At 41.7% G+C, this 12,205-nt stretch overlaps 1 protein-coding gene across 4 annotated transcripts in view; it reads right to left on the bottom strand.

Moving 5' to 3' along the window:
• SH3PXD2A (SH3 and PX domains 2A) overlaps positions 1 to 12,205 on the bottom strand; it is a 376,104-nt gene that overhangs the window by 21,032 nt on the left and 342,867 nt on the right. For 2 of the 4 annotated variants that reach the window (XM_077823232.1, XM_077823235.1), the window contains 2 exons: positions 11,459 to 11,572; positions 6,286 to 6,369 (listed from right to left, as the gene is read on the bottom strand). In XM_077823232.1, the coding sequence (XP_077679358.1) occupies positions 6,286 to 6,369; positions 11,459 to 11,572 (198 nt within the window). The remainder of the gene's footprint in view (positions 1 to 6,285; positions 6,370 to 11,458; positions 11,573 to 12,205) is intronic. The other 2 variants (XM_077823234.1, XM_077823236.1) reach the window with 1 other exon arrangement.

The following is a 12,205-nucleotide window of genomic DNA, read 5'->3' as shown; positions in this document are numbered from 1 at the left end:
ATTGGCCTGAATTATTATTGCCACACACTGGAGTTGTGATGTCAAAAACATTCCTGGCATAACAAGCTATATGCAGTGCTTTTTAGGTTTGCACTGCTTGATGCTACACTGGTAGTTGATATAGATTGTTGGTTTTTTAGATAATTGGTTACTGTCTACTGAGTCAGTTGACAGCAATATTTGATAACGATTCAATATTGGTAATTTGACACTGAACAAAATTGTTTTGAATGAGATGTGCTTTACTTAGGGTGCAGTGTCACTGACCCCAACTTATGACTGTTAGGAAATTTTTCTGTACAAATGGGAAGTTACATACAGCAGCACTAGTCTGAGTTGGTCAAACTTTAACACGGGGGGGAGGGGGGGGTGAATGCAGAAAACCGTCTCTTTTTATATAGGTTACCCATTTCATCCGGACAGTCAAGTTTTGTGGCATGTCAAGTTTTCCCACGCTGCACCACAAACAAAGGTCTAGAGTGGCCACATTTTGGGAGGGCACTAGGAAGTCTGGGATATGGGTGGCTGGACTGAGGCCCACATAATGCAGCAGATGCTGGAGCCTGACACAGAGTTTGGGACACAGAGTTCAAAAATTCCTAATCTGGGGTTACAAATGAGTGTAGATGCTCAAGCACTAGGCTAACACACCAGAGTCTCCTGTAGTAGAGAGCCTGGAGCACTGGGGCAGCTGCAAGACTGTGGCCTGAACCAGAGGCTGTGAACCCCAGTATCATCTACCTCCCCAAATCCTTCATCTTCCTCCCTCAGCTCCATGCCTTTTTCATGCTGTCCCTTGCACCTGGAACAGCCTCTCTCCTCCAGGGTGCTAAGCAACATGGCACCTTTCCCAATGCCTCCAGAACAAAAATTTACTGCTCACCGTCTACCCTGCACACATGCTTTGCCAAATAATGTTAATTTAATTCCCAGGACAACAAACTACCCTTTTCAATCTGAAGAATAATCTCTTAGTATTAACAAGATGTATGCCTGACACAGCTGTTGACTCATGTTCTTCTTAAGCTGCATCCATTCCTTTGTCTTCACTATAAGCTCTTTGGGGCCAGAGCCTTGTGTCTAAAGTGCCATGTACTATTTAAACAATTTCTCTCATGCCTGCAAGGTGGGTAACCCGCCTTCATATTTATAGATCCACAAATTGAATCTGTGGCAAACCTAGAATTGGAACCCATTAGTTCCTGGCTCCAAATTCTAAACTCCTATTGCATCTCCAGAGTTTCAAGAACCAAGTCAGGGAATAATATCCTTTACTTAACTGATGTCTCTCTATGTATCACTGTCATTCTGTGACCTGATCCTCACTTGAAATGCTGGAACGCAGGAGCGGGTTTGGTTTGGTAATTATCCAATTAAGATTTCAAAGAAAAATGCAAAAGCTCAAATCCTGCATCTTCCAAACCACAGAAGAATTCTCTTTTAAAATAAATACTTTCCCCTCAGTCAGCAGTTTAACGCTCTCTCCCTGCTCCCCCCTCCTCCTTGTCAGATTTGCTTCTGGAAAAAGTCTCTCCTTTCCAGAAGACAATATATTCAATGAAAATGGACTTTTGTGATGGTTATTTTTTATTTTTTTTGCCTAACTGCTCCACAATTATCAACAATGTTGCTAATCTGCAGAACAGCCTCCCTTTACCACCTCTTTTCCTTCTGATTAAGTCTATTTAACACAGAATTAAAAACCCCAAAACACAAAACGGGGGAAATAACGAGATTTCTTTTAAATTCTGAACTACTGTACATGCTATTTCCTCAATAGGCAAAGGGGCAATAAAACTTGACTATTTTCCTTGGATCCCCAGTGAGAAAACAAACTGAGGCCAAAATACTGAAATTGCACTGTGCGGATGTGACTCTTTTAGTGGCTCAAAGCATCCTTATGCAGTAGGCCAGAGAGGCTACATGAAAACAGGAAGAGCTCAACCAGGCTTTTTAAGGCAACTCAGGGAGAGGTGAACATGCAAAGCATTTGTCTGATTCTCAAAAGTACGTATTTACACATGTAGTCTGGCGGAGTGGCCTCCCACTGAGCCAGAGGGGGAGGGACCATTCTCTGCGCCCAGGTGGGCGAAGGCAGGCCAGGCCCAGCCCTCATGCCCAAAGTTGAGGGGGGACAGGAAGTATAAGAGGCAGGGCCTCCTGCTCAGTTGGGAGGGAGCCAAGGAAGGAGACATGCCTCTTGCCTGCTGCAGGCTTCAGGCCCTGCAACTGAACTGGGTAGCACCCCGCCCCCACAGAGCACAGAGGCTGGAGGGGAGCTGCTGAAATTGGAAAGAGTCCAGCAGAGGGCAACAAAAATGATTAGGGGGCTGAAGCACATGATTTATGAGGAGAGGCTGAGGGAACTGGGATTATTTAGTCTACAGAAGAGAAGAATGAGGGGGGATTTGATACCCCCTTTCAGGTAGTTGAAAGCTGCTTCCAAAGAGGATGGATCTAGACTGTTCAGTGGTAGCAGATGACAGAACGAGGAGTAATGGTTTCAAATTGCAGTGAGGGAGATTTAGGTTGGATATTAGGAAAAACTTTTTCACTAGGAGGGTGGTGAAGCACTGGAATGGGTTACCTAGGGAGGTGGTGGAATCTCCTTCCTTGGAGGTTTTTAAAGTCAGGCTTGACAAAGCCCTGGCTGGGATGATTTAGTCGGGGATTGGTCCTGTTTTGAGCAGGGGGTTGGACTAGATGACCTCCTGAGGTCCCTTCCAACCCTGATATTCTATGATTCTATGATCCTTCTTTAAGAGTTTGTCTCTTCCTGCTGACTATTTTTATATACTGAAGCATAACTGCTCTTATCACCACAGCATCGGAAGATCATACAAATGATTTATATCGTAGTGGCAGCCACAGCATGCCAGGTACTGGCCACACATACCTGCTCTGAATGGCACAGGCTCCATCTCTTGAACTAAAGGAGAATCATTTAGCTCTTCGCAACAGAGAGCTTATGACACAAGGCTAAGTAATTCTGACCCCATACAGCAGAGGTCAGTAGAACACATACAAACTACCCAGTGAATTATGTTTGTAGGGAACAATCCTGAACTGATTGGAAGCAAGTTTATACTAGAATTAACTCAAAAATGCTACATTTTCCTTAACTTGTGGCAAAGAGGTACCAAGTAAAATATATAAAAATGTAACTGTCTGTAAATCAGACCTTTATGAGGCCCTATAAAAGCAACAGGTGGAGAGAATGGATGTGAACTGCTGACTTTCTCCTTCCGCTGTTTGATCTAAAACTACATTAGCTAGGTCAACAGTAATAGCAGAGCTTGCTACAATCCTCTTAGACCCCCCCACCCAGAAGAGGGCAGAACCCATTGCAATGCCTTCTTCAAAATATTTTTGCCTTCTGAGTCTAAACAATAATGGCCAAGGTTGGTTTTTTGTTTGTTTTTTAAAAAAACCTAACTAGTGATTTTTGGGTGGACAATTTGTGACCCCTTCAAGGGGGCCCCATTTTCAGGAAATGCTAAGCACCCACCCTCTGAAAGTCAAATGCCTTTTCAGGTGTCTCAAGTTAAACACTCAGAAGCTGGAGCATACAAAAGTCACTAGTCACTTTTGAAAAATCTTGGCCTTTAGAGTCTCCAAATTCAAAATCCAGTTTCTAAACGATTACTATATTATAGGTTGGGCTGGTAGAACTGCCTATTTAAGTTTGCCCAAACACGTCCCCTTACAACACCCTGTTTTCAGTTGCTTATTACTTTGCCAAATCATTTCAGCTGAAATTTTTCCACACCAGTAGTGTCTCAGGCTGATCTTTTTGAAAATATCAGCTAAAATGATCCAGCTGTTTCCCAGAACAAGGCTAGAGAAAAATACATTGTTTTGCCTATGTTAAATTCTGGTGACCTTTTCTTTGAATAGAGCTAGCTCCTCAATGCTTTGGTGCAGGGACAGGGAATTTGGAGGGGGTGTGGCTTTTGTGTCAGGTATATGTCTTTAGTGGTCCCTGTGAAAATCCACCCAAGTTAAAAGCCTTTGAAAACTTGCTGTTTGCACATGCTCAGCAGAAACATACGTATCAAGCTAAATTTCCTGGAAACTATATGTGCACTGACCATGCGCCAGTCCTGGGCGGAATTAAATTTTCCCTGCAATTGCAGCACTAGCCTGCTGCAGGCTGTGCTGGGTCCAGATCAGGGCTCCTCAGCTCCTAGCAGAGAGACTCTCACTGCCTAATTCAAATGCAGAGGGAACAAGAGCTAGACATGGGGAGGAGGCAGGGGGAGTAGATTAGGACAAGGAGCTGGAGAGACTGGGACTGAAGGCTAGCAGAGAGGGGAAGAGGGAAACCGGGAGGTGGGGGAGACTGGGATTGAGAATTGGGGAATGAGGGCTGAGGGCTTATGGGAGGGAGCGGAGGACTGGCTAAACCAGGACCAGGAGCAAGGGGAAGGAGATTGGGACTGGAAACCAATAGGGGACAAGGAACAGCTGAGCAAGGAGACTAGGATTTGAAAACTGACATTAGCTAGGGTGGTGAAGAGACAAGACAGGGACAGGTTGGAGGGGATGGGGAAGAAAGGGTCAAGCCTGGTGGGAACGGGCCCCCTTGTGCGTATGCATTATGTGATCATATAAATTAAAGACTATTATAATGCATACGCACAAGGGGGCCAAATAAAGATTGCACAGGTACATTAATTTCAGCATTTCCTAATTCTTAGTGCTTGATTTTACAAACTAAATATTCTTTTAATGTCTTTTTTTGGGTGCAATATAATACATAGAACAAGAAAAGTATCTTTGTTGAGTTTGAAAACACTATATTGGAAATTGCTGTTATTCATGGGAATTAGAGTTTCTTGGTCGGAAAGAGTTTAGAATGATCTAGCAAGGGCTATGTACATGCAAACTGAAAAAACCCTCCCATTCCCTGCAGCACAGAAATAAGTGTTTTGGTTTTGGCATCTTCATATCTAGTATGTGCACTTATATTCTTCAGAGGCTTTTCATTGGCTCAGGGACCCCTTTGTTGGGCAAGGAACAAGACCTGCTCTTCTCATGATATTTTTGGCTCATGGAGCGATAATGAAAAGAACATGTTTTTGCTTTTGGGAACCACTGAAGGGGCCAAAGTAACACAACAGTCTGTAACCAACCACACAGATTTGGTGACAACTGGGGTTCCCTTCCCTGTATACAGAAACATCCATGTTGCAGTGGAATCTAAATTCACAAGTTTTGCTTTTCCTCTCCTCACACACTAGCACCCGGAAGGGCATTCATTATTTATTGTTAAATAAGATCGGGTTTACTTATGCATAGATCTGGCTCCATTCCCTAGCAAAGGTCTCCTCTAAGCAAAAGAGCAATAATAGAGGAAAGTCACTTTCATTCCTTCCATCCCTCAAATGCACTGGGTTGACACCAAGAACTTGCTGAGTCAGGACTATCCCACAGAGACGTAAATCTTTTAATCCACAATTCTGGTTACTTCATCAGCTTCTCATGGTTCAAGTTCTTTGGAAAAATCCAATCATAATGTCAATGTTTGCATTATGTTTAAAAAAAAATCTTCAGATTGTAGGAAGGCCAGTAAATATCACTCCAGTCTCTCTTAACCTTTCCCTAAAGAGGAACACTGAATCCTTGAGACCAAGTTCTCTTTTCCAATATTTTTGGGGGGAACCTCTACAGAAATGGGTGTTTGTGGTTTCAGTCTCAAGGAGAAAAACACCAAAAGGAGGACAGTCCTTGTGGCATTACTGGAAACATCAAAAATCTTGCCAGAAAGCTATACATTCTCTAGAGGTCTCAATTTTCTGGATGAAGTTTGAAGATGCATCTAGGTGCTCATCCAAACCCAATCTCTGATGCTTTTGCAGTTCAAACATCCCTGTGTTTCCTGATATTTTCTCCATTTTTCTGACAAGGAACTGTAAAAGTATCACTTGTTTAAACTTAGGAACGAAAGAGTAGAGATGTGCCTGAAGCAAACACCAGATCTGACTGCTCCCAAACTGGGTGGGGAGTCAGACTCCAGGGCCAAGTTTTGCTGTTGGCTCATCTCTGAGTGGATTGACCAAACTTACTCCAAATACCCTGAAAATCAATACTTCGGGATGTTTGAAATCCACATCTGAATTTTGCAGCTCAGGCTTAAGTCTATCACCAAGTAAACAAGATTGGGTCAACCAGCGAAATGCCAATCATTCCCTTTTGGCATGCTACATGGCAGGAGATGAGGAGCAGCAGCAGAAGCTCAGCTGTTGTGCTTTTAAGGGGACTATGCCACAGGAAGCTATTCACCTCGACTCTGCTGCCTGTTGACTATCCCGCCCAGCGTCCATCGCCGGTCCAGGCGCCTCAGGTGAGCCTTGCGTCGCTTAGAAACTAGTTTGGAACATGGATGGAAACATAAAAAGAAAGAAAAGAAAAATGATGGAGGGGTGGGGAATAAAAACAACATAATTCTGAGAACTGGTCTTGTTAGCAAGAACTGATTAGGTGGAATGTAAAACTCTTGGGTTTTAGTTTATACAATACAGGAAACAAATTAACTTCTTGAGCCCCAGGAACACACAGCAACAGAACTGTCATTGCATTTAGTAGTAGTCTCTGCTATTGGCTTTTAAAACAAATTAGAATTTTAGTTTTTACACCCTGGATTAGATAATTTGCGTCTAGGACTTTGAAACTTTGAAGAGATGTTATTGTTGTTTCCTCTACTCAGGTGCAAGATCTTTGGGGCCTATGCTGTCTTACTATGTATAAAGTCTGGTACAATGGGGCCTGGACCTTGTCCAGGGCTGTGATACTTTAAAATATATACAGTGTTACATTTAGTAGTAAGTATTTATAGGACCTGTAGAAAGCTACAAAGTTGTACTATGCTCATCATTGTAGTAACTGAGCACTAACATGCTATCCCTAGTATACTTTCTTTCTTTCTTTATTTAATTAACGTACAGTAAGTAATTAATTAGGAGAAAATGCATTTTCTACTACAAACTGATTTTAAGCATACTTTGTCCAGGCAAAATATGTTAAAAAAAATCAGGAAGCTTTTCTAAATACTGACTAGAAATGGATAGTTAAAATTAAACAGAAATGGAGACATCTGAACATTTCCATATTTTGGGGAAGTTCAGCTCCAGATCCACACTCCTTGGGTCAGGCCCATCAATTTTCAGAGCCGCAGTTTTCTACCATTAAAATAATAATCTTTAACTCTCTTAAACGTCAAGGGTTCAAGAAGTGTACATGACAGAGTTAAGAATTAGTTTCACACTCAGTAACAGTTTATGCTTTAAAATTATAACAAAGAAAAAAAGACACTTGTGAAAATGATATTATTAAAATAGCTGTGCACAGAGGACACTTCTTAATTGAAATGCCAGAACACACAGTTTGCCAGGTCACATACATGGACAGTCCTTCAGTTCACTCTCTTGCTCATGTATTGGGATTTTGATATAGTAATCACTGAACTGGGAAGGCAAGACAAAGGCATAAGCTTTGTCTTTCACAAAGGCTTCCATACTAGTTTGGGCATTAGAAAAGGCATTCATTGCTGCTATAAAGAAGGTATGTGAGGTATATTCTATATTTCTTCTTCCGAACATTAAGCTTCAAAATAGCTAATGTAAGTGCAAAACACAACAGTATGGATTTACTGACGCTGGGTCAAATTTTCAAAAGGTGCCTTAAATGACTTAGGAGCCTCAATGACAGTGAATTTCAATAGGATTTCTGAATTATTGATATTTTTACCTAGTATCCAATAATGCCTATGTTCAGTCAGTCTGGGGACATCCTGTATCAGTAAGCAAAACTGAGAGCATGGTTCTCCATGACCATGCTGTAGAGGGGATCAAAATGGGGAGAATGACAGAAAACAGAAGAGAAGAGTGATTTGCTCATGGAAAGCATGGAGATATTAAAAAGGAATAAATAATTAGTAACCTAAGTTTCAAACAAGCACCTTAGTGCCTTCTCCCATGCTGCCCCTCACACTTGGGAGGAGCTCCTTGTAAGCTACTGCAAAGATACCTTCTTATCTTGCTTAAAAACTTTTTTCCATGATACCAACAACAAAAAATTAACAGTGAGGCTGCTGGTCTGGAGTCCACAGACCAATACTGTCTCATTGTACTCTGCCTTCTGTCTGTATCCATCCGTTGTCTCTGGTCTTAAATTATAAGCTTGAGACAGAGACCATCTTTTTGTTTGGTCTCTGCACAGTGCCTAGCAGAATATACACCACTAGAGTTCCTAAGTGCTACGGTAATACAAATATTACTACTACTAATCAGTGTCATCACCCTGAACAGAACTATCCTGAAAGAGGGTGCGCTTATAGCACTCCTGTTGGCTTCAGTGGGAGTCTGAGTGCTCAGGAAAGAAGTGACAGGAAATACAGGCCATTGCATATTCTTGGAATCCTTAGTTCTGGGTCTTTGGCTCCTCTGAGTAATTAGAGGTTTTTCCCACCCCCCCATCACAAGCCAAGTTACTTTCAGCTGGAATTAAAGAGTGTTCTAAACCAGAGGGTTTTACGTGAGAAGGAAGGGAGGGACTCAACAGTCTGAAGAGGAGAAGGGACTTTTTTAAAAGTGTGAGTTGCAGTTTATAGGCCACAACGTTTTGGCCAGAAAACTAAATTATGTTACAGGAAAAGGCTTACTTTAACTCTCTTGGGCTTCTGAACAAGGGATTTACAACTCAGGACCTAGACAGGAGACTAGCGTTCTTCACACCTTGCTCTTAATGTCATTTCCCTCCACCAGTTTAATTTGGTAAGATTCTCCCATCTGTAGTTCCTTGCGTAAGACTTTCATTTCGCTGTAATTATGCCAAAGGATGGAATACAGGAGTGCTGCGGGAGGCAAAGCTGTGGTTGGATTATAGTCAAGGCAGATCAGAATTAAAAACTAAACCAAGAGCAAACAGAGTAGGACAGTGTTAGAAAGCATCAATCAGGAAGGAAGAGATAACGTAAAGGTTTGGGGGAGAAGAACACATTCAAGTTACAGATTTCATTTATCCAGATACAGACCCAGGGATTTGCTCAGACACACTACCAGAGAAAGGAATAAATCAAACAAAGGCTCGGCAGACATGCCAGTGAACACAAGAAACTCCCTGCTGTTCCAACTAATCCAGCGTTCTTGTCAGCAACAGTGGTCCATAGCAGCTGCTACATTTTCAGCAGACAATTATGAAATAAACTGCCTACAGGAAGAGTTTCTTCCTAACCAATCATTTGGTGATTGGTCCTGAAGCATGAGAGTTTATATCCACTAAACATTTTTAGCCTATATAAATGAGGGCATCCAGTCACATTAGATCCATTTAAATGAGCAATCCCCTTTTGAATCCTACTAAACTCTTGACTTCTGTGACATCTTGTGGCAGTAAATGCCACAGATTAACTAAGGATTAAAATTTTTACTTTATCATACCTAAATGTGTTGCCTCTCAATTTCATTGGCGGTCCCCTTTTTTGTGTATCATGAAAAAGAGTAAACGGAAGAGACTGCTTTATTTCCTCTACCATTCCTGATTCATAAACCTGTAGCATATGCCCTCTTATTTGTCTCTTAACTAAAGCATGTGAAACTTTTTACTCTCTCCCCTTCCCCCCAGTCTGGAAGTCTTGCTACGCTTCTAATCATCATCATGCAGCCATTCTATGATGAGGCAAGGTAAAGAATGGCCTCGATACATAAGGAATAGGAGGAAAATGAAGAACAGAAGTAGTCTTTGATTATGTGGTGATGACATAAAAGGAAATAATTATTAAAAATGTAGAGAAAAGGAGAGTTGGAGCACATCAAAGCAGCAGCAGAGATAACGTAATATTATTTGTCATGGGAATTGAAGTGAGACCGAAAAGGCAAAGAATAAAGTCTTGAATTTCAGCAGATCCAATTCGGGGAAGAAGGCAGAGTGTGTTGAGCATAATTGATGAGAGCAATACAAAGAAGTGAGGGCAGAAAGGGGAAATACAGGAACTGTTCAAAAAAAGTTCTGTGCCTCAGGGTTACATGTGCCATCTGGCAACAACTCTGAAAAGTAATTTAAACAGAGTAATATGGATGAACAAGGACACGTAGAAATTAATCAAGGGTATGAAAGGCTTAAGCAACTACGAGGTCTAAAACATCTAACGTGTCCTAGGAGACAAGGAAACGGGGAGATTTCAGAAGAGAAAGACATGAAATGTGTGAACACAATTTCAGTGAAAGCAGCTTGCTCTTGTTTTTTAAAGCATTGTGCTGTTTCTGCTGAAGAGAGCACATCACACCAGTCTGGTTCACTGACTACCTGTCCACTTTTACGCCTAATTCAAGGTCGAAGCCTCTGTCTACGAACCCTTAATGGCCTGGGATATGACTAGCTTAGACCAAGGAAAGTTGTTACAGGGCCATGGAAGATTGGGACAAACCCTTGGGGCACAGTATAAGAATCTACTGTGTTTGTTCCTAATAGATTGGCAATCACCCCAATACCATATTCATATAGGAGGTTCATAGAAAGATCTGAGAGCTACACTTCCATTTTGTTTGTATGTGGACATTTACAGAAAGAGCACCCAGGTACTACAGTGATGGATTGTTTAGAATTGAGTAAATTGTAATAAAACACTGTCCTTTGTACACAGTTACTGCATGAATATTCCATTAAAAGGTGGTTAAGTTTTCATAATGGAGTAGGATGACACAGGTGTAATCATACTATCCCATTTTAGAGCTTGATACATGTATTCTAGCTGGATTATCCTTGGCTAGGAATACTTGAAAGCCTACTTCTTACCATGACAAGTGACTCTTCGGCTTTAGTGGAGTGAGACAGTTCTAAACGGAGACAGTTCTAAAACACGATTTACCCTTCCACCCACAAAAAATGAAATCTAATTCAAATGGTAATTTAAAAAAAATATATAACGTAGATGTGCTGAACTTCTGTGGAGATGAAAAGTTATCAAAGGTGAGGAGTAGAATTCACTCTTCCTCCTCTGTTGAGCATCTCTAATAAATATTAGAATTATCTTCAGGAGACTTCTCCTCAAACAAAGACACTCACTGTTCTTGATAGAAATTATTTCACTTTGCAAATTTTCTCCCACAATGGCAGAATGTGGATATCCAAGATATGCAAGGACACAGGCTGCTCAGACTGTGAAGGCCTTGAGTGTCAGTCACTACCATTAACAAATGACACTCTGCTTTTGAATCCCCTGGTGCACTTAGCTAACCCAATAGGAAGAAATTCAGACCTGGTACTCTAGTCTGATCTCTTCCATGGCAGTGAATTTGATGTAACTAGATAGCAAAAGTGACCAGTGAACGGTCTTAAGAATCACACTCATGCAGTCACTGCAGTCGTTGGTCTTTGGTAACTTGTTTTCAAGAGAGGTCGGATTTCTGAAATCAAGAGTCTAATTGAAAGTTTCCCCTAGATACCAAAGAATTCATACCTTCCCCAGCTTTGGATGTGTTAATTTCTGAATCATCTCTCGTGCCATTTTGGGATTCCAGGTATGTGGCAGGGACCCAGCCCTGTTCCTCTGCTGTGCTCACAAACCACCAACCTGCAAGAGAAAAACAGAAGTCATCAACGTTGGAAGGAATAGCCCCCTAAACAACTCTGCTGGGATCCCGCTGAGCATCAAACAAAAACAGTCACAGCTCTGCAAGTCAGTGATCTTGTGCAGAGTTCAGTTGTCCTGCAGCCGTTTGGAAGCAGACATCGATTGCACTATTTAGCATTTCTACTGTACTATCAGAAGATTGCAGAGAGCTTTCCAGAGGTGCCGATTATTGCCCCCATGCAAAGACCACATGGGGGGTCAGTAGCAGAGCTCAGATCAGAATTTAGTTCTGCTCCACCACAGTCCCTGTTCCAGTAACTAGAATCCCATTAGCAGATTCTTTGATCCAACCACTTAAAACAAGTCTGAGCGATGCAGCTCTAGTCAACACATTTTAAAGAGAAAACAGCAGGGGCCCACACAAACCCTAGCACCAGAAGGACAAAAAAACCGAACAACCTCAAACAATAAAAATCAAGAAGAGGAGATCTGTGTAGCTTGAAAGCTGGTCTCTTTCAGCAACAGAAGTCTGTTCAATAAAAGAAGAGGTTCCCTCACCCCCATCTGGTCTCTAATAAAAATCAGAGGCAGTAGTTTCTTAATCCTTGCACCAAGGCTTCTGTAAAATCACTT

Source organism: Eretmochelys imbricata, chromosome 7 (genome assembly GCF_965152235.1).
Source record: "Eretmochelys imbricata isolate rEreImb1 chromosome 7, rEreImb1.hap1, whole genome shotgun sequence".
Taxonomy (NCBI): Eukaryota; Metazoa; Chordata; order Testudines; family Cheloniidae; genus Eretmochelys; species Eretmochelys imbricata.
The sequence above is the reverse complement of the archived record's forward strand: the minus strand, read 5'-3'. Positions and strand labels throughout refer to the sequence as shown.